At 40.4% G+C, this 23,549-nt stretch overlaps 1 protein-coding gene across 2 annotated transcripts in view; it reads right to left on the bottom strand.

The window, feature by feature from the left end:
- LOC149455434 (transcription elongation factor A protein 2-like) overlaps window positions 1-23,549 on the bottom strand; it is a 113,710-nt gene that overhangs the window by 17,171 nt on the left and 72,990 nt on the right. The window contains exons 7-14 of one of the 2 annotated variants that reach the window (XM_089686282.1): window positions 16,317-16,385; window positions 13,951-14,019; window positions 11,387-11,440; window positions 11,234-11,302; window positions 11,074-11,151; window positions 10,866-11,002; window positions 9,916-9,972; window positions 7,351-7,505 (exon numbers count right to left, since the gene is read on the bottom strand). In XM_089686282.1, the coding sequence (XP_089542408.1) occupies window positions 7,351-7,505; window positions 9,916-9,972; window positions 10,866-11,002; window positions 11,074-11,151; window positions 11,234-11,302; window positions 11,387-11,440; window positions 13,951-14,019; window positions 16,317-16,385 (688 nt within the window). The remainder of the gene's footprint in view (window positions 1-7,350; window positions 7,506-9,915; window positions 9,973-10,865; window positions 11,003-11,073; window positions 11,152-11,233; window positions 11,303-11,386; window positions 11,441-13,950; window positions 14,020-16,316; window positions 16,386-23,549) is intronic. The other variant, XM_089686283.1, reaches the window with a different exon arrangement.

Genomic DNA, 23,549 nt, shown 5'->3' with positions numbered 1-23,549 from the left:
CTGAATTGACTAATTAGGTTTTTATTGTAGATACGGCAGTTGCAGTTTTATTATATAATTTTATCTATTTGATATGATATCATAATTGTGATTTCATATTAAGAGCGCTGCTTTCCTTTGGTCATTTATAGTGCTTCCCAGTATCAACAAACTGACAGAAGACGGCACAAAAGGAACCTGTGATTTGATTTGCCTAAATTCATTATTACTTTTGAAAATAAAGTTATATACTGTGCGTACTGCATATAGAGTTTTTTTTCTGGGGAGGGAGGTTTCTTTTAAAGTTATTTTATTTTCTATTGATTTTAACATTGTCCAGTGATAGGTTTAACACAACTGGTGTTACTGTACATAAAAATGACACCCCAATTTTTTCCTGCTTTTTGTTCAAATTAAAGTGAAAAGTTGCTCGCATATAGATATACAGTATATGGTAGAAGAGACTCTGTATGTCTTTTCTGACATAAAACATTTCCCCTGCCTACTGGAAGTTTTTTTATGACTTGCACACTGCACATTATTATTATTATACAGGATTTATATAGCGCCAACTGTTTGCTCAGCGCTTTACTGCACCTGCAACTTCTTATAAATGCCAGGGCTAAGTGCCAGGATGGAGACTCCTTAACCCATTAGACAGGATGACGATGAAAGCAATGGAACGACAAATGGGATTTTCTAGACATTCCAATGATGAGGGGGGGCAATATCTAAGGTAAATTAGCTATACTGTGCCAATATGCTTTGCATACTTACACAGTGTGGTAAAAGCTCCAGTTAGAGCTAACATTTCAAACACTCTTTAAGTTTTTTATATAAAGTATGGTAACATTATTTACTAATATAATGGCCATTTAAAAAAAAACACAAAAAAGCTGAAAACATTAGATAATAAGAGCCAAACACAATTAATTAGATTTTGAACAAACAGGAATTGCTTCAACTAAATTTATAGGAAAATCAAAAATCTGATCTGCAGTAAAATTGCAACTATGTATCAAAATATTATACAGTTATAATGTAAAGTTGTTACAGGGATCGCTGAGGAAGGAACCTCTGAGACTGGCAGTCAATCTCAGTGTGGACTCACATGGGGAGGGTCATTCTAAGATGTACTAAAAAAGGTTTTTGGTTTACCTGAAGATATCAGGCCTTTCATGGCACATAGCATTCACATGGGTAGCACCCTTGCTTAAAGTGTGGAGGTACTGGGCTTGAATCCCAGCAGGTACACTATTTGCATGGGATTTGTGTGTTTATTTATTTATTATAAGTACTTAATACATAGTTACATAGTTAGTCTGGCTGAAAAAACAACAAAAGTCCATCCAGTTCAACCATAAAACAAAGTTATAATCCTATACCCACAGTTGATCCAGAGGAAGGCAAAAAAACCCAGCAAAGCATGATCCAATTTGCTCCTGCAGGGGAAAATATTCCTTCCTGATCCCCCGAGAGGCAATCTGATATTCCCTGGATCAACTTTACCTATAAATGTTAGTATCCAGTTATATTCTGTGTATCTAAGAAAGAATCCAGGCCTTTTTTAAAGCAATCCACTGAGCTGGCCAGAACCAACTCTTGAGGGAGTCTATTCCACATTTTCACAGCTCTCACTATGAGAAACCCTTTCCGTATTTGGAGATTAAATTTCTTTTGCTCCAGACGTAAAGAGTCCCCCCTTGTCCTCTGTGATGACCTCAGGGTGAATAGCTCTACACTGAGTTCACTATATGAACCGCTGATGTATTTATACATGTTGACCATATCCCCCTTAAACTCCACTTCTCAAAGAGAGAATAAATTCAATTACTCTAATCTTTCCTCATAGCTGAGCTCCTCCATGCCTCTTATCAGTTTGGTTGCCCTTCTCCAGTTCCCCAATGTTCTTTTTCCCCAATGTTCCCCAATTGGTGCCAAAAACTGAACTGCGTATTCCAGATGAGGTATTACTAATGATCTGTACAGGGGTAAAATGATCTCTCTCTCTGGCGTCTATACCTCTTTTAATACAAGAGATGATTTTGCTCAGCTTGGCATTGCATTCCATTATTAAGCTTGTGATCTACCAGAACTCCCAGATCTTTCTCCACGATTGATTCCCCCAATTGTACCCCCCCCCCCTAGTATGTGTGATGCATTCATATTCTTAGCTCCCAAATGCAGAACCTTACATTTATCAGCATTAAACCTCATTTGCCATATAGTTGCCCAATTAAACAGTGCATTGAGGTGGGCTTGTAAGTTGCAGACATCTTGTAAGGACATTATTCCACTGCAAGCTTGGTGTCATCTGCAAAGACTGAAATGGGATTTTTAATCCCAGACCCTATATTGTTTATAAATATGTTAAAAGGTAAGGGTCCCAACACTGAACCTTGGGGTACACCCAGGGGCGGACTGACCATTTGGAAACTCGGGCACTGCCCGAGGGCCCGGGGTCAGTAGGGGCCCCATGAGATGCCCCTGGTACCTTTTTCATAGGCTTTTTTGAGTTTGGGCAAGGACACAGGGGCCCCATGATCCCCTATTGCCCGGGGGCCCCATGAGTTGTCAGTCTGCCCCTGGGTACACCACTAACAACCCTAGACCATGCAGAGTATGATTTATTAACCACTACTCTCTGAATATGATCCTTTAGCCAGTTTTCTAACCATTTACATATGGATTTATCCAAGCCTGTAGACTACTTTGTACATTAGCCGTGTGTGGGGAACTGTGTGCAAAATCCAAGTATACCACATCCACAGCTACCCCTCTGTCCAAGGTTTTGCTCACCTCCTCATAAAAAGAAATCAGATTTGTTTGACAACTTCCGTCCTTCATGAATCCATGCTGTGTGTTGGTTAAAATATTTTTTTACAGCAAGAACTCATCTTTGTGGTCTTTTATTAAACTCTCCAGTATCTTCCCAACTATAGAAGATAAACTAACAGGTCTATAATTACTTGGTAAAGATTTTGACCCCTTTTTCAATATAGGAACCACATTGGCCTTACACCAATCCAGTGGTACTATGCCAGTCATTAAAGAGTCCATAAAAATGAGAAATGGCTTTTAAATGCCAGAGCTCAATTCTTTAAGGACCCGTAGGTGTATGCCATCCAGTCCAGATGCTCTATTCACCTTTGCCAATACCATGCCCATTATGGACAAGAGCTCCCCCATGCTCCTTTGTATACACAGAGCTGAATAAGGTATTTAATAAATTTGCCTTCTCTTTGTCCCCGGTCACCCACTCTAGATTATTTTGTAAAGGACCTACATGCTTGGACCGGACCTTTTTACTATCAATATATTTGAAGAATTTTGGGGGGTTTGTCCTGCTATCTTTTGCAATCTGTTGTTTGTTTTCAATTTTTGTGGCCCTTATTTCCTTTTTGCATATTCTGTTATATTCTTTGTAATGTTTAAACGATGATAGCATTCCTTAATTTTTATATTTAATAAAAGCTCTTTTCTTATTATCTATAGCTTCTTTAACTTGGGCCATAAGCCACATAGGTTTGACTTTTAGCCTTTTAAACTTGATGCCCATGGGAATATATTTTGCAGTGTGTTCACATACAGTCTTATTGAAGAACTCCCATTTCAGTGTTGTGTTTATCGATGCCAATATTCCCTACCAGCCTATGTCTTGGAGAGCAGCTCTTAGCGTTGGAAAATTAGCTCTCTTAAAGTTGAGTGTTTTTATTTTTCCCATATGTGCTTGATGTTTACAGCTAGCAATAAATGAAATCATGTTATGGTCACTGCTACCCAGATGTTCTTTTATATGGACATTCATAATAAGCTCTGCATGGTTTGAGATTACCAGGTCCAGCAGAGCATCATTCCTAGTTAGAGCCTCTATGAACTGTACCATAAAATTGTCCTGTAGTAGGTTTATAAATTTTTGCCCATTAATTGTTCCTGCAGTGCCACTACTCTAGTCAATTTCTGGGTAGTTAAAATCCCCCATTATTATCACTATTTCAGCCCTTGCAGCCCTTTTTGATCTGTGCAAGGAGCTGAGTCTCCACCTCCTCATTAACACTGGGAGGCCTATAACAAACTCCAGTGATTACCTTTGTAGTATGCACTCCCATGTGCAGATCCACCCATAATGCTTCAGCCTCATCACACTTTCCATCAACTAAGTCCTCCTTCACACTTGCTTTGAGATCACTTCTCACATAGAGACTGACGCCACCACTTTTCTTTTTTACCATCTCTTCGAAAGAGAAAATAGCCAAGAATATTAATGGTCTAGTCATGTAAAGAATGAAGCCAAGATTCAGCAATACCAATTAAATCATAGTTTTGTTCATGCACCAAAGCTTCCAATTCACCTATTTTGCTTGGCAGACTTCTGGCATTGGTGAACAAACACTTTAATTCACTGACACCTTGTGCACACGTATTTTGCATATATTTTATTTTCATACAAATGGTACCAATTCCAATTGTTGTTTGTAACATGGAAACCTTCTTATCATCTGCCATAGCTTTCCCTCCTTCTTTCCAATTCCACCCACCAATAAGAACTGACCTCTGTCTAATCTGTCTACCCCATTATAATCTAATTCTCCCTCCCGCTCGATCCTAGTTTAAATACTCCTCCAGCCTCCCCATAAACCTCTTCCCCAGCACAGCAGACCGCCTTCCACTTAGGTGCAAACCATCTCTGGCATATAGGTTGCACCCCAATGAAAAGTCAGCCCAGTGCTCTAGAAACCCAAATCCTTCCCTTTTATACCAGGTCTTTAGCCATGCATTTAGTTCTCTAATCTCCCCCTACCTTTTCTGAGTTGCGTATGGCACAGGTAATATTTCAGAGAATATCATCTTGGAGGTCCTTCCCTTCAACTTGTAGCCTAGTTCTTTAAATTGATTCTTAAGGAGCCTCCACCTTCCATGTATTCTTTCATTGGTTCCAACATGGACCAAGACAGCTGGGTCTTGCCCATCCCCTCCCAGTAATTTATCAACCCGGTCCATCACATGCCAAACCCTGACACCAGGGAGACAGCAAACCATTCGGTTGAGACGATCCTAGTGAGGAATTATTTTATCAGTCCTTCTGATTTTAGAATCCCCTACTACCACAAACTGTCTAGGCCTTCCTGCACTACCCTCACCACCCCTCCCAGATAGTCTGCCCTCCTGACTGTTAGGGATAGCAGTGACATCGAGGGCTGCCACCCCTGAGCTTGCCACCCACACATCTTCACCCAAATTGGCAAATCTGTTTGGGTGCACAAAACCAGGGCCAACCTTCCTTTTCTGTGGGCCCCTAAAACTCCCTATCATTACAGTAACCCATCTTCCTACCTGATAATCCTGATTAGCCCCTCCACCCTCCACATCAATCCCATTAGCTACCTGCTCAAGGAGCATAACAACTTTTTCAAGGTTGTTGATTCTGCCCAGTGTTGAAACTTGCTCTTCCAGATCTCTAACACGAGCTTCCAGAAGGGCTACCCGCTCACAGCTGTTACAGCGGTATCTATCCCGGAGCTGTTGCTCCATTGTTGCTTACATGCGGCACACTGTGCACTGCACAAAACCTTCAACTCTGCTAGCATTCATATCCCAGTTACAATATCACTTACAGGTTAGTAGACTTCTGTTATAATCTCCTGTTTTCAACTCCAGTTTTTTAACTCCACTTAATCAAATGTCCACTTGGTCAAAGTTCCAGCAAACAAAATACAGGCAAGCTCAAGAATGAGCAAGCTCAGAGTTACATAGTACCTGTAGCACCTGTGGCCAATTAACCCCTCCCCTTAATTAGCAAACTGAATGAAGGCAAGAAAAGGAAGAAAAGAAATGCATATTAAAAAGTGAAAGAAAAAGTGATTTAAAAAAGTAAAAGCTTCTAGCAAGACCCAAAAGGAGAAAATAAAACAACTACAAGCACCAGCAATCACCAGCAGTCAAAAGTAAAACTGTTTTTCACTCTCCACTCAAATTTCCCACTCTTTTTTGAGCTATCAGCCAGCAAAATGTGCCAGACATTTTATATATAAAATATATATAACGCTTATATAACGCTGTTAATTTATACAGTGCTTTACATATATTGTACATTCACATCAGTCCCAAACCCTCAAGGAGTGTACAGTCTAAGGTCCCTAACTCACATTCATACATACCCATACAAGGTCCAATTTAGACAGCAGCCAATTAACCTACAAGCATGTCTTTGGAGTGTAGGAGGAAACTGGAGTACTCGGAGGGGACCCATAGAGGCAGAGAAAGAACATGCAAACTCCAGGCAGGTAGTGCCATTGTTGGGATTTGAACCAACAACCCTAGTGCTGCAGGTGCTTACTCCTTTGCAACTGTGCTGTTCTGCCTATGCTCTTGGTGGTATCCTTGGTGTGCTTTAACTCCCAATGATTAAATGATATATAGGACATAAATGGATAAAAGAAGCTCATAGTACAAAAATCCCCATTAAAAAGGCTTTATATACCATAACACTGCTTACAAATAAAGAGATGTAGGTATCCAATGCTCAAGGTTGTGTAATAGACACTTCTAGATCCATGGTCAGCATCTGCCATCACTTCCTCATATGTTTAGTCCGTAACCTTTATCATAGAACTTTGTCAAAGGTGTATGGTGTAAGGTTGTGAATCCATCAGTATGGATTTCCAACCTTTACACTATATGGAGCAGGGTTTATTGTGAGCACAATTTATTTAGTGTACATTAGTTGTGGTGATACAACACTGATTTAGTTATCTTCTTTTCAAGTGACACCGAAGATGAGGATTGTGAGGAGGAGAACGTAGATTTGGAGTAAATTAATAAGCCTTCTAAAGTGGATGTTGGTAAGAAGATATGCAGGAGGGGTGAAAGGCCAGGTATCACTGGTAATAGTAGTTTTTATAGTAATTTTAATATTACTGCACTATATGAGTTTTTTAATTTGGGGGGATGCATACGTGATGAGATAAAGATTTTTGGGAAAGATGTAGAAACACTGAAGTAAAATCACTATTGGAAGGAACAGAGGGCACAGAAAAGGAGGTGTTGCAAAGCTTTATTAGACCCATTTTTATATGTGGGCCGGAAAATCCAGTAAGAGTCTGAGGAAGTGAGTGGCTGGAGAGGGCAGTTAACTTATTCCTGAATTTTTATTGAACAGTAAATGTTCAATACTTGAATACAGTTGTAACTATTTTAGCACAAACACCGATATTTTATACTAACAATGAGTTGTCATCTTGAATGAAAACCTTGTTTATGTACCAATTAGCTGTAAACTCTGGCCACTATTCTTTGGACATCTTAAAAATATCCACATCATAAGAATAATATAGGGTCCACAAAACAATGTACTTGGTAAGATCTGATTACCTCAGCTGTCATTGTTGCAATATTCTGTGTTGATACGATGCCACACAGGACATTTCGTCTGAGACTGGGATTCTTTGGATCCTTTAAATTACTAATCCGACTCCTGATTCTGTTTCTGTATTTCATATCTGTAGCCTTCATTTCTCTATATATAAGTGAGAATGTCATGGAAAGTGACAAGAGGATGTATAATCAAACCTTTTTAAACAAAACAACGTCAAGCAAAAACAGTATGAGGAGCACAAAACCCACAATGTATAAGAAGACCATGATGGGTGTTCAAAAGCCCCATTAATGTCATTATATGATGGTCATGACAAACATGCCTATATTATAACCTAGGCCATCTTTGTAAGACTTTGCTTTGAACAAAAGCTGCTTCTTTCACCAATTCTGCTTGTACATGTAGTATGTTGCTAATACCAGGAAGAGTTTCCTGGTCATTATAATGTAGCGCCCCTCTAGTTAGCTAGGGGGAACTAGATAGATTTTCAGCTAAAGGGTGAATAGCAGTCTGGTGTGAGTCAGCATGGGATGAGTCAGCCCGATTCACTCTAGGTCAGGGCTGAGGGCTCTGCAGGTCAGTTCCCTGATACCTCCCCCTGCTCTAGAATCTTGAGAGGTTTATAGAAGGCAGTGGGCGGAGGTGAGGAGGGCAGATCTGCATACTTAGGGGATCTTGGCCAAACCCCAAGCAGGAAGCTTGACATGGAGTCAGGGAAGCCCATAAGTATGAGAGAGCCTGATCAGCAGTAGAGTAGCGTCAGGTGGAAGAAGGAGTGAAACTGGAGTGTGGAGCCTGGGAGGGGGTCTAGGAGAGGGGCCTATCTGCAGGCAGGAGCTGGAAAGGAAGATCTCTCAGCCTCAACCATCCCCTGAGAGAGGACAGCCTCAGAAGCAGGGAAGGCGTCAGCCCAGCTAAAGGCCTGAAGGCAGCCACCAACCCCCAAGCTTGCAGGAGAGGACTGAGTGAGTAATCTCACACACTCTAGGCCAGATAAGAGGTTGCCATTCTGGTGGGAAACCTGACTAGTCCCCATCTGGGACTGTTGAGTTAAAGTGGTAGTTTCTGGGCCCCTTTGTCCAGAGATTCCCTCAGGCAGCTGGGTAAAGAGGAGAATTCATCTGGGGTAGTACACCAGGAGGGCTGGAGAGCTCTCAAAGAGAATCTTTGTCTGTGGACCTGTACATAGTTGCTAAGGAGTTGTCCTCAAGTTGCAGTTTCCTTCGGCATCCCATACACCTTTCAACCCCATCCAAGTTCAATACCCCTTAATAAAAACAAAAAAAACAAGCTCAAGGACTGTTTACTGTCTCCAGTGTGCAAGGTCTGTAGATAATGTGTGTTGCCTGGCTGTGCAAGACTATAGGGGACCCAAAACTTAGTGACTCCTAAGGGGGTAGTGCTACAGTAGCTATAGGAGAAACTCCTATGTGACCTAACTGTACCCCTTTGATGAAGTCATTTTGACGAAACACGTCAGGCTGGAGCCTTGTCATGCAGGCTATCCTAAGGAGTGCCGACACTGCGGGAGACGTTGGAGCGGTTCAAGGCTCTCAGAGTTCATTGCTTGTGCTTAGTGAAATAGTGATAGTATGCATTTATTCATGTGAATGGCAACTTGCTATGCCTTTAACTTAATTATAGTATAAGGATTTTATAATATACGCAGTTTATGTTTTGTTTATGATATGGCAGCAACGTTATATTAAAGGGGAGTACACCTTATCATACTGTATGTCACTATAGGAAGAGACAAGGGCACTGCATTTTTTCTTTATTTGCTAAAAAGGTTTTTAGCTTGAACAAAAAAAAAAGAAAACTAATGCAGCCAGCACATCTAAGGACTGTAAGCTGCAATATCTTACCTTTTTTGTTCTTTGGTTTTAGTTATCTTTTAAATGAGAAGCACATGGATTCATATTGGAAGAAGATAAATTAGTTATTTTGGGATATTATTGTTTGGGACATTATTATTTATAGGTTTGTCGTTATTGGGAGATTGCACTGTAGGTTGTGGTTGTTATATATCCACAGTTGATTTATTTTATCTGCACATTTATTTACTACTTATCTATCATCAGGAAGTGGAAATAAATAATATTTAGTTTGAAGAAATTAAGGGCATATATTATAGCTGTGTCAGTTCTTTCTTGCCCTGCTAGAAACATTTTCTGCAAAGTTATGGTGGCAATAGTGACTTCAAAGGACACAATACAAAATTCAGTTATAAATCTGTCATTGATCAGTTTCTGCAAAAATCAAAATAAAGAAACTTTTGGACCTATAGAAGGCATCATAATTCTATGGTTTCTAGACCACAATCTATTTACTTCCCAAAATGCATTTCCATCCAGCAGTAAAGTACATCCCCCACCCCCATAAAGAATTGGAGACCTTCCTTTAGCTGCAAAGATCTGATATGTAATTTTATCCTTTAGTAACAGGTTCGAGCAACTGCAATGCAATGCAAGTGCAGGAAATGTGATAATATTTGATTTGCATCGTGATCAGAACTCTCCTTGAACAGAAATAAAAATCATATTCACATTTAAAAAGGATATATTCTTCGATTTCCCATGCAAGCCTGTCACAGTTTGCTTCATACTCTATATGGTCACCTAGAAGGAAATATGGGAAATTATTATTTAGGAAGATGAGAAGCTTTCCTAAACCGTGGTGTGATTTGCCAACAAATTACATTTTTTGGCACTCATTCACTTGCAAAGCTTTATTTACTTAAAGTATATTTAAACATTTTTTTTAGTTTTGGATATAATAGGGAAGGGCTAGATCATTGTTAGGTTTTATCATGGTCTGTGTGTCCATTGGGGAGTTTGGCCCTTACCAATTGTACAGGTAACCATTGTCAACAGGGCAGAAAATGGTGAGAAATATAAAATTTTACAGTTGTCACCAGAAGAGGATGGGGAAATATTTTACTGGAATAATCTATAGCAGTGACAACTGTCTTGGAGAATAGATTTTTCCTTTGTGCTATTTCTCAGGAAGTGAAAACACGTAAATGGGGGACACAGAGCAGTCACAATTCTATGTAAAGCTAAAAGGTGTTTGGTTTTAGCTACAATTATACATTTTTAAATGTACATTTAAGGCTGTTTTCCTTCTTTTCTTAGATAGAACTTTTAGTTTTAAATGCATGTCAAATCCACTACCATTTGCAACTTATATAGAGTTGGATCATCTACAAGGCAATTTAGGCAGGGGCCCATCTACAATCTTTATGCTTCTATACTAAGAAGGTAGTACAGTTGGTCAAAGCTGGGCACCTGCTTGACACTTCACAAAGGAGGATGTACTACAAGTACAGTGCCTACAAGGCAGTTGGTGTGGAACATGCTAGTACAGATATGGCAAATGCATCTTCTACATACAGATTAAAAAATGTAATAATGTCAATTGAAGGATTGGTCGTGGGGAACAGTTAAGCGCTACCTGGCCTAGGACCCCATTTATCCCTAATTTGTCTCTAACCTAACATTTTTAGTCTTACCATCAGTCCTCAGAGCAGCTGCCACCATCTCCACACATTTATCCCTAACAGAGTCCCCTGTCACATAGGAGGGTGGTAGAAGTACAGATGAAGGAGAATTGCTACAGGTAGGGGAGCTTCCCAATGCATCACTTGGCCTACAGGACAAAAATACGTATTAGTAACAGAGAGGTAGATAACAATGTTTTTACTTTAAAGCTTTATTCACCTTTCTTCTTTGGTATGTGTGGAAAGTTTGCTGGATCCATTCCGAACATTGACTGTTGGGTTATTAGCTGAGATTCTTCTGAGTAGAACAAAATGAAAGCAATTAATGTTTGTTCTTTTTTTCTTTAAACACTCATGCTACTTTACTCATTTGGCTTTACCTTTCTTCTTTGTGGGTGGTGAAACCTTTACTGGAGGCAGATGATGGCGAGGTATTCAGAGACAGCCTCCTAATAAAATACATAAATAGGATGATTACGGAGGCTCAGCTTGCAACATACAACTATGCAACAGACCATCAAATACTAACTTACCTTTCTGGCTTCTTGGAAGTATGAGATGAAGAATGAACTTCAGTAGAATGACTCCTGCAAAGAGTACAACAATAGTATATACTGCTATACTAATCAATTTAATTTATGCTGCAAACGCAGCATACCCGGATGTGGTTGTCAAAATATACACGCTCAAAAAAATTAAAGGAACACTTTAACCAGAGTATAGCATCAAGTCAGTTAAACTACTGGGATATTGATCTGGTCAGTTAAGTAGCAGAGGGGGTTGTTAATGAAATTAACAACAGGTGTACTAGATGGGAAACAATGAGACGGCTCCCAAAACAGGAATGGTTTTACAGGTTGAACCCACTGACATTTTTTTCCTTACTCATCTTTTCTGACTGTTTTTCACTAGTTTTTCATTTGGCTAGGGTTAGTGTCACTACTGGTAGTATGAGGCAATACCTGGACCCTACAGAGGTTGCACAGGCAGTCCAACTCCTCCAGAATGGCACATCAATATGTGCCATGGCCGTCGAAAGGTTTGATGTGTCTCCCAGCACAGTCTCAAGAGCACAGAGGAGATTCCAGGAGACTGGCAGTTACTCTAAGAGAGCTGGACAGGGCTGTAGAAGGTCTTTAACCCATCAGCAGGACTGATATCTGCTCTTTTGTGCAAGGAGGAACAGGATGAGCACTGCCAGAGCTCTACAAAATTACCTTTAGCAGGCCACTGGTGTGAATGTCTCTGACCAATCAGAAACAGACTTCATGAAGGTAGCCTGAGGGCCTGATGTCCTGTAGTGGGCCCTGTGCTCACTGCCCAGCACCATAGAGCTCGATTGGCATTTGCCATTAAACACCAGACTTGGCAGGTCCGCCACTGGTGTCTTGTGCTTTTCACAGATGAGAGCAGGTTCACCCTGAGCACATGTGACAGACGTGAAAGGGTCTGGAGAAGCCGTGGAGAACGTTATGCTGCCTGTAACATCATTCAGCATGACCGTTTTGGTGGTGGGTCAGTGATGGTCTGGGGAGGCATATCCATGGATGGACACACAGACTTTTACAGGCTAGACAATGGACCCTGACTGCCATTAGGTATCGGGCTGAAATCCTTGGACCCATTGTCAGACCCTACGCTGGTGCAGTGGGTCCTGGGTTCCTCCTGGTACACAACAATGCCTGGCCTCATGTGGCGAGAGTAAGCAGGTATTTTCTGGAATATGAAGGAATTGATACCATTGAATGGCCCCAACGCTCGCCTGACCTACATCCAATAGAACACTTCTGGGATATCATGTTTCGGTCCATCCGACGCCGCCAGGTTGCACCACAGACTGTGCAGGAGCTCAGTGATGCCCTGGTCCAGATCTGGGAGGAAATACCTCAGGACACCATCCATCATCTCATTAGGAGCATGCCCCAACGTTGTCAGGCATGCATACAAGCATGTGGGGGCCATACAAACTACTGAGTACCTTTTTGAGTTGCTGCAATAAAATTTCAGCAAAATGGACTAGCCTTCTGCATAATTTTTTCACTTTGATTTTCAGGTATCCTTGAATTCAGTCCTCTGTAGGTTGATAATTTTCATTTCCATCAAACGATGGGGCATCCTTACATTGCTAACATATTACCCAGTCCATATCAGTATAGATATCCAGCATGAGATTTTTGCCCATTGAGATCTGATGTGTTTTCAAAGTGTTCCTTTAATTTTTTTGAACAGTGTATTTACCTGTGCTCCTAGACATATACTATCTAACTCGCAGCTCTATTTATTCAAGCAGCTCAGAAGGAAAGCATTGGTACTACCCATACCCTAGAATGGCAAGGGAGGAATGGGAACCTTTAGCTTCCTAGGGACAGGGACTATATAAAGTACATCATGAAAAATGTGCCATGGTGCCTCATTGATTGGAGGGCATGGTAAAAAGGTTGTTGTTATTAAAGAACAAGGTTTATCTTGACCCATTTTCCAGCATTAGCTTTCTATGTGGCTCTCAACATTGAGTCACATGCTGTCTGAGAGTCACAAAGGAAGTTGATACTGGAAGACCTCCCTCCACGAGACACTGCAGGTCTGAATCAGGTAGCTACATAATGCCAGCGATGTGTCATTGACTGCACATTCCCCGCTAATTGATGTCTGAATTAGGAAGTTTCTCCATTCAGGGCTAACAGCCCAATAAATCTTCGTACTTCCCTAAGGGCAAAATGCCCCTCTGCCTCCCAGACCTCCCCTGTATGAGGTTGTGTACAAGCTAAAAACCATAGTATAAAATACCCTCAATTACTAGTGAAAGAAAAAAACATCTTGTCAGTTTTTAATTATATCCATTTCCAGTTCTCTCTGCTACTGTACCAAACATAAACACCACTATTCACAGTCTACAAAGTGCTCAAATGCTTTGCGTTGTGAATAGTAGAAAAATAATTTTCAGCTGAAATCACAATAAGCTGGTTGAAATTTCTTCTTTTCCAAGATCAAACAGTAGTTTGGGCATAGACTACCTTTAATGGTAAAATAGCATGTTTTATGCTTATGTGCTACTGATGTGCCAATACTTTGAGTGAGTCCTGACACACAACTTTACCTTTTAAGCTTTGTTTCCTTAGCAGGTGCCTGCTGTGTCATGGATGGAGAATTCAATTCAGAGCATTCCCTGCATGAGAAAATTGTAATATGAACAACAGCCTCTTGCTGTAAACCTATTACTGCACAGTTATCATGATAATACCTTAACCTGAAACCTGCATTGCGTCAAACACAGTGGCTGACACCCACCACCATCAAACAAATGTTACCTATGAGTGCTCCCATTTAGCAGAAGCAAGATATTGCCATGTTTAACGTTTAACTGGTTATTTGTATCAGTAGTTGTCTTGGAGAGAATGAATAAAAGCATTGGAATACCTGAACAATGACCTTATTTTATTTGCTCCCTTTTGGTCTGTAAAATATCAAATTAAAGGCATTTTGTTAAAGCTGTTTGATAATCATGTGTCATGTCATGTGTACTCTACAGTGTTATTTCAAGCAGTGTTATAAGGCATTCCCATTTCACCCCTACAGAACAGCTGACATGTTATATAGATGTAGAGAGAGGGAAATACTTTGTAGCCCTTACATACTTCCTGTCCTGATATCACCGAATCCTAGCACATTTTGTACTAATACAAAAGGGACTTTAAAAGTGCCAACACATCAGATTGCTAAAAAAGAAAAACTGATTTTTTTTATCAATAAACATACAATTTATTTATAAACTTATTTTAAAATCCCCAATATTTCTCCAAGCTAGCGTCCTTCATATACAGTCAAATCAGCTAAGCTACCTCTCGAGAACTCATCACCTTGCAACCTAAAGTGCAATTCCGCTATTTGCAGCCAAATTGAAAAAAGACTTTATATACCTACTTTATATTAATTATGTGTCCCCATTCACATAGCATAACTTAAAAAATATATATAATTGAAAATTGCCAATGCTCTATTCTGGACCCTCCAGAATGGAAACATTCCACATAGTTCTCTTTGTTTATGAGGGGGCAGAGCAGCTGTGTTTGCCATAACTAACTCTGTTCTGTGCAGGCAGATTTTTATTATCACTTGTAATTAGATGGGAATACTGTCTGTCCTAGCAAAGAGTTAAAGGTGTAGAGGCTGGGCTTTTTGCATTGTATGTTAATGAAAACAAACTTGGGACGGGCGCACTCTAACATTGTTAAAAAACCCCTGCAGTCAGCAATGACACCTTCTCCTGCAAAACATCTAAAAAGTAAGAAACATTTTTAGGCATGCTATCTGAAGGGCAACATATAACAAACATATAGTAGGATTTTCTCGAATTTGACTTCTAGAGTGGAAATCCTATTTAAAGACTAAGTGCTGTCAAAATAAAAAACACAACAATCAGCACAAGGGACATAACTTACAGACAGTATGATGTATCCCTTGTGCTGATGCCTCTTCTGTTTGCTGACACCCTCCTTCATTCCCACCATTGGAAGTCGAGGGCTAATAGAACTTGGGAATGAACCTTTTAATCATCGGCCCATCTTTCATTCATAGATCCTGTTTTATTCATGAAAGCTGTAGTAACTGCTTCTACTGTATGAATGGAGGAGCTGGATGGAAGGGGCAGACATAGTTGGGCACTCTTGATGAGAGCCTGTGGTGGTAACCCACGGCTTTATTAGCCCCTCTCGCAGTGGAAGATTATATCATTTGTGGAGGGGGAAATAAATGAAAGGGGATTTCAGGTAACAGAAGAAGCATGATCAAAATGGACGCATCCTGCTGACTGTAAGTTTTGTCCCTTGTGCTAATTGTTGTGTTTTTTTTTTTTTTTTTTTTTCATTTTGACTTAGGCTTTAACTGGCAACAGGACATACCAGACCTTGAAGCAGAGGACTGGGAATACATTTGAGATATTTATTTTCTCAGCCTAGTCACAGCAAGAGATAAACTCACATACAGTAGTTTGAACTCCTACATAGAGCTTGCTATAGCAAACACATCAGCTAAATCCAGCCACTGTATTTACATACATTACTGGCGGAAATGTATCAAGTGAGTTGGGGGAGGGGGTACTATATGTCCCAAACTTTCATAGAAAAAGATTTATGTATATTTTGCACATTCTCCTAAAGCCGAGGTGCACATTCTATGGGCTGGGATCCCAATTGGTGGTCCAGAATCATTTAATCTTCCAAGTCTCTACTAGATGATGCAAAATCTTTTTCTCCCCTACCACCAATCACAGGCTAAAAGGTACACGTCTAATTTGCATGTTTACATGTGAAAATTTCCTCTTTAGAGGAAATCACAAATAAGCTGGTTGAATTTTTAAAATAGCAGAAGTTCAAGATAATTTGCAGTCCATGTGACACAAAGAAGCACTAATCCTTTATTGTTTTTTTATGCTATTTTGACTTCTGATTGTACACACAACTTTACCTTTTTAGCTTTGTTTCCTTAGTAGTTGCCTGCTCCGTCAGAGATGGAGAATTCAATTTGGGGTATTCCCTGCATGCAAAAATTTTAATGTGAACAACAGCTTTTCCTGTAAACATATTACTGCAAAGATAGCATTATAGTTACATAGTTAGTCTGGCTGAAAAAAGACAAAAGTCTAACCAGTTCAACCATTAAAAAAAAAAAATAGAAAAAAAAAAAAAATTATAATCCTATACCCACAGTTGATCCAGAGGAAGGCAAAAAAACCACTAGCAATGCATGATCTAATTTGCTCCTGCAGGGAAAAATATTCCTTCCTGATCCCCCGGGAGGCAATCGGATATTCCCTGGATCAACTTTACCTATAAATGTTAGTATCCAGTTATATTCTGTTTATCTAGTATTATAGTACCCCAACTTTGAGGCGATACATAGTATATGAGGAATGCTGAATGTGAGGATGCTGGAGAGACAGGAGAGGTGCACTTCATAAGGGATACTCTAGGTCAGTGGTGGGCAACCTATTTTTCAACTGAGCCAAATCTCGCCAAAACCACGATTGAAATTTATTTTGAGAGCCACATTTTTAAAACTGAAAATACATCCCCCATATAGTAATTCATCCCCCATATAGTAATTCATCCGCCATATAGTAATTCATCCCCCCTACAGTAATTCATCCGCCATATAGTAATTCATCCCCCCTATAGTAATTCATCCCCCATATAGTAATTCATCCCCCATATAGTAATTCATCCCCCATAGTAATTCATCCCCCATAGTAATTCATCCCCCGTATAGTAATTCATCCCCCATATAGTAATTCATCCCCCATAGTAATTGATCCCCCGTATAGTAATTCATCCCCCGTATAGTAATTCATCCCCCCTATAGTAATTCATCCCCCATATAGTAATTCATCCGCCATATAGTAATTCATCCCCCATATAGTAATTCATCCCCCATAGTAATTCATCCCCCATATAGTAATTCATCCCCCATAGTAATTCATCCCCCATATAGTAATTCATCCCCCATAGTAATTCATCCCCCATATAGTAATTCATCCCCCATAGTAATTCATCCCCCATATAGTAATTCATCCCCCATAGTAATTCATCCCCCATATAGTAATTCATCCCCCATAGTAATTCATCCCCCATATAGTAATTCATCCCCCACATAGTAATTCATCCCCCACATAGTAATTCATCCCCCATAGTAATTCATCCCCCCTATAGTAATATTGTAATTCATCCCCCCTATAGTAATTCATTCCCCATAGTAATTCATCCCCCCTATAGTAATTCATCCCCCCTATAGTAATTCATTCCCCATATTAATTCATCCCCCATATTAAGTCCCCCCTGTGTCAATTCACTTACCTTTGCTCCGCGCGTTCCTCTCGCCGTGTTCCCGCGCCGTTCTGGTCTTCAGGGCGGACTGTGAGAGGAGTTCGTCACGCTGCCCCGCCTACATCCTGGCTGCCCCGCCTACATCCTGACAGCTGCAGAGTCCTGACTTTTGGGGCGGCCGCCCGAGAGGAGGGAGGGGAGCGGGCGCCCGGCACACAGAAGAGCCGCATTTAAGTTTGTAAAGAGCCGCATGTGGCTCGCGAGCCGCGGCTTGCCGACCACTGCTCTGGGTCAATGGAGCCATGGAGAAAGGGCAAACTAAGGTTCACCCAGTACTGTTGCTTTCCTCTATCTGCAGTGCCATTCTTATCTGCTCCTTTCTCCCTCTCCTGCACCTACTTTTAGTGTGTTTCTTCTCCACCACCAAAATTCATCCTGTGCTATGTATCAGCTCTGCCTTAACTTACTGTTCTTCTCTTCCATCAAATCCTTGTTCAGCACCTCTTCTTAACCTAGAGCAGTGGTCGGCAAGCCGCGGCTCGCGAGCCACATGCGGCTCTTTACAAACTTAAATGCGGCTCTTCTGTGTGCCGGGCGCCCGCTCCCCTCCCTCCTCTCGGGCGGCCGCCCCAAAAGTCAGGACTCTGCAGCTGTCAGGATGTAGGCGGGGCAGCCAGGATGTAGGCGGGGCAGCGTGGCGAACTCCTCTCCTCTCACAGTCCGCCCTGAAGACCAGAACGGCGCGGGAACACGGCGAGAAGAACGCGCGGAGCAAAGGTAAGTGAATTGACACAGGGGGGACTTGGGGACTTAATATGGGGGATGAATTAATATGGGGAATGAATTACTATAGGGGGGATGAATTACTATAGGGGGGATGAATTACTATGGGGGATGAATTACTATATGGGGGATGAATTACTATGTGGGGGATGAATTACTATATGGGGGATGAATTACTATATGGGGGATGAATTACTATGGGGGATGAATTACTATATGGGGGATGAATTACTATGGGGGATGAATTACTATATGGGGAATGAATTACTATGGGGGATGAATTACTATATGGGGGATGAATTACTATGGGGGATGAATTACTATATGGGGGATGAATTACTATATGGGGGATGAATTACTATGGGGGATGAATTACTATATGGGGGATGAATTACTATGGGGGATGAATTACTATATGGGGTATGAATTACTATGGGGGATGAATTACTATGGGGGATGAATTACTATGGGGGATGAATTACTATATGGGGGATGAATTACTATATGGGGGATGAATTACTATGGGGGATGAATTACTATATGGGGGATGAATTACTCTATGGGGGATGAATTACTCTATGGGGGATGAATTACTCTGGGGGATGAATTACTATAGGGGATGAATTACTATAGGGGATGAATTACTATATGGGGGATGAATTACTATATGGGGGATGAATTACTATGGGGGATGAATTACTATATGGGGGATGAATTACTATAGGGGGGATGAATTACTATATGGGGGATTAATTACTATGGGGGATGAATTACTATATGGGGGATGAATTACTATGGGGGATGAATTACTATGGGGGATAAATTACTATATGGGGGATGTATTTTCAGTTTTAAAAATGTGGCTCTCAAAATAAATTTCAATCGTGGTTTTGGCGAGATTTGGCTCAGTTGAAAAAAAAGGTTGCCCACCACTGACCTAGACACCTATGAATGGCAAATAGGACTCAGCTGGAGGGCATCATTTGAACAGGACCAAAGATGCTGCCAATGGATCTCCACAAGAGAATTCCCATAATTTTTCTTGCTTCTTCACAAAGGGATGCAGCATTCTGTTAATCTAAAACAATTGGGTTACGCTGGCAAACAGAAAATCTTTGAAGGCCAAACCTGTATAACCCTGCCCCTAACCACCATGCTTCAATTTATGGCTAGTGTCCTAGGAAAAAACTAGATATATTTTATTGTTTTTCTTTATAAATTCTTTATTTTGATTCTGACAAAAATACATACAAGTCACATGACTAGAACACTTTGTTTTACAGAAAATACAAGTCTGCAAGAAATGCAGGGCTCAACCAAGTGTATGACAAAAAAAATAACCACTATCGCAATCATCCTAAAAAACAGATATAGCAGGCACTGACAGCAATATTACTCATAGATATCCAAAAGGACAAGGTATATCAGATACCCTTTGGGTGAAATATCAAAAAAAAATGTGCAATACACTGAATAACATGATGATGCTGAATGGTCAAGGCATTCATTGCAAGTATGATTATTACAACTCTTACACAGCAAGCAAAGTAAAGGTAACAGAACCTAACGCTAAATACAGTAAGATAGACAACCAGAAAAATCAAGCTAATTCAAAGGTAAAGAAAAGAAGCAGGGAAGGAAAGAGGGAAATAAATAAATAAATATATACAACGTAAATAAAAAAGGGGGACGACGACAACTACTTCCCGCAAAAAAACAAGACCTCAGAATCATCGGGAGAAATTAAGGCCCCGTTAAGTTTAAGTATCAGCACATTTTATAATTTTTTTTTTCTATTTGTCCAGCGCACTTTAGAATGTTTTTTTATCATTTTGTCCAGCGCACTTTATGATGTTTATTATCACTTTGTCACAGCGCACTTTATTTATGTTTTATATAATTTTGTCACAGAGCACCTTATTTATGTTTTTTATCATTTTGTCACAGCGCACTTTATAAAAATTTTTATAATTTTGTCCAGCACACTGTATGATGTTTTTTATCACTTTGTCAGAGCGTACTTTATTTATCTTTTCTATCATTTTGTCACAGCACACTTTATAATGTTTTTTATCATGTTGTCACATCTGATGCCCAGATAGGTTGAAGGTTGCTGCAGTCATCTAAATTAATTTTTCATTTATTATTTTTAAAATTTAGTTTGTTTAGCGCACAATTGTCTTTTCGGTTTTGGGTGTATAGTTCAAGTATCCATCAGAGACATGAACACATGGTAGTTGGAGGAATATGTGAAGGCAAACCAATAGAACTAGGTTTTACGAAACAGTTGCTCCTTACCAGACGCCACAATTTCTTCCATGAGTTCAATTTCATTAACCTTATGCAGCTAAAGGAACCAGTGTTTGTTTACAATATAGAGGGATATATGCTTTGGCTGTGCTTAACAGATGGAGCACAAGGGAACATTTATAGTGTTTGGATGAGAGTAGGGTGAGATGCGGAATTAAAGCACCCGGGTCACTTGGCAAGTATATATCTGTCAGATTGAAAGAGATACTGTCTGCTTGCTTCCAAAAGTTATGAAATGCCTGTCAACTCCAAAAAATTTACTGCATAAGGCCCTCCTACGATATACACTGTATTGCCAAAAGTATTGGGATGCCTGCCTTTACACGCATATGAACTTTAATGGCATCCCAGTCTTAGTCCATAGGGAAGGCTGTCCACAAGGTTTAGGAGTTTGTCTATGGGAATGTTTAACCATTCTTCCAGAAGTGAAATTGTGAGGTCAGGCACTGATGTCAGACGAGAAGGCCTGGCTCGCAGTCTCTGCTTTAATTCATCCCCAAGGTGTTCTATCGGGTTGAGGTCAGGACTCTGTGCAGGCCAGTCAAGTTCCTGCACCCCAAACTCGCTCATCCATGTCTTTATGAACTTTGCTTTGTGCACTGGTGCACAGTAATGTAGGAACAGGAAGGGGCCATCCCCAAACTATTGCCATCCCACAAAGTTGGGAGCATGAAATTGGACAAAATGTCTTGGTATGCTGACGCCTTAAGAGTTCCCTTCACTGGAACTAAGGGGTCAAGCCCAACCCCTGAAAGACAACCCCACACCACAATCCCCCCTCCACCAAACTTTACACTTGGCACAATGCAGTCAGGCAAGTACTGTTCTCCTGGCAACCGCCAAACCCAGACACGTCCATTGGATTGCTAGACAGAGAAGCAAGATTCGTCACACAGTTCTCCAAATATGTTTAATGTGCTGTTTGAGATATTCTCTATACAGCCTGCTGGACTGAAGCACGACCTTCCTGGAATGTGACCTTTGGGTACTGGACTCTGTTTGTGGTGTTATACAGACGTAGGATTCTAATTATAAACTATTTTCTGTGTAGATGCCTCATGCATTCGCACAGATGTGACAAATAATCCTAAAAATAATTTGCCTAATGCGTTTATTTTCTATGATCATCAGCTCTATCTAGTGGCCATATTGTGGCATTTCCCTGACTGAGATATTTCAGGAAATTCTGCATTATGGCTGCTAGATGAAGCTGACGCTCAAAGGAAATAAACGCATTAGGCAAATTATGGGGATTAGTCCTGGCTGTACAAGTAATTGGAGACATTTGCACAGCAATTTTTTTATGAATTGACCCCTAATGCACTGTGTTAGTTAGCCACATGGTGCTCTTCAGGTCTAGAGCTATGGCACAGGTTCTGGTGTGATCAGTCTCTGAAGACTCATTCTGTGGTAGGCCCATGGAGAGGGTAAAGATAATCTCGAATATGACTTTTGGGCTCTGCATTGTGTCACTTTCCAGACCCATTTGTACTAGGCCAGTTTCACAGCAGTGATAGAGCTTGTGGTGTAACCCAGTCTATGATGACTCCCTGTGTAAATATGTCTCTAAAAGTGACAGAGATATCCTGGTAAGTGTCATTTGAAGATTGAAATTGACTTGTGGCTCTTTCCCAACCTATGAGTACCATGTCAGTTAGCCACAGAGCGATCTTTAGTTTACCAGCAGAGTAAAGCCTCTGGTTTATGCCAACCTCTGATGTCTCCCAGTGTGAGTAGAACTCAGATATACTAATAATATCCTAGTATGAAGCCTTTGAGCAATGAGCTCTGCATTTTGGTACTTTTAACACTTTATTTACTGTGCTAGTTTAGAGTAGCGTGTTAACTTCTAAATAGTGAAATATGAGTCTATTATATTATCATTGGACACTGGGCTCTATATTGGGCTTTTGTATAGGTATATAAAGTATAAAACATTAACTGCGCTTGGATACCTAAATAAAAAGCTGCCAGCATACATTCGATTGATCACGAATAAAACGTACAAATTCTAAGCATGCGGCTCTGAATAAACTGAATAAGAATACAAAATAGTACAGCTTACCAGATCATAAGACCCTCAAATTTTAGAGTGGTCATATGCAATTGATGTACTAGTAAATGTCCTGGCTTTATATCACTTCATTCATATCCATCATTAAAATTCTTATCAAGATTATGCTTTATGGATCAATCCTCTCGAACTCGATATATATTAGCTCAGAAGCGTCATTTCAGGATAACATCAGATGACAAGAATATAGCTGGAGATAACCAATACAGGATGACTCCGGTTTCTAGAGACCAGGTGTAGAACATGTTGCTTAGTTATATTGTTTGAAATTGCCCATCCTTTAGAACCAGAGTTCAGCCATGGATATGCCGAAGGCAGCTGTTACCCAGCGATCGGTGACCTGCTGAATGGACGGGCTCAGCAACTCAATGCATCTTCCACATGTGGTCTCCGGAAACCGGAGTCATTCTGTATTGTTAGTCATCTCCAGGTATATTCTTTTCATCTGATGTTATCTCAAAATTACACTTCTGGGCTGAGATACAGTATATGGAGTCCGAGGGGATCAATCCATAAAGCATAATCTCAATAAGAATTTTAATGCTGGATATGAATGAAGTGATATAACGCCAGGACGTTTATTAGTATATCAAGTGCATACTATAATTTGAGGAGTTTATAATCCGTTAAACTGCTTGGTTCTCCCACTGTGGTGTTGTGTTTGAATATTTCTGCACTCAAGTTGGTGTTGGGACTTTTTCCTTTCCCCTG

This window comes from Staurois parvus, unplaced genomic scaffold, assembly GCF_062004578.1.
Source record: "Staurois parvus isolate SC_StPar_1 unplaced genomic scaffold, SC_StPar_1.0 ptg000394l, whole genome shotgun sequence".
Taxonomy (NCBI): Eukaryota; Metazoa; Chordata; class Amphibia; order Anura; family Ranidae; genus Staurois; species Staurois parvus.
The sequence above is the reverse complement of the archived record's forward strand: the minus strand, read 5'-3'. Positions and strand labels throughout refer to the sequence as shown.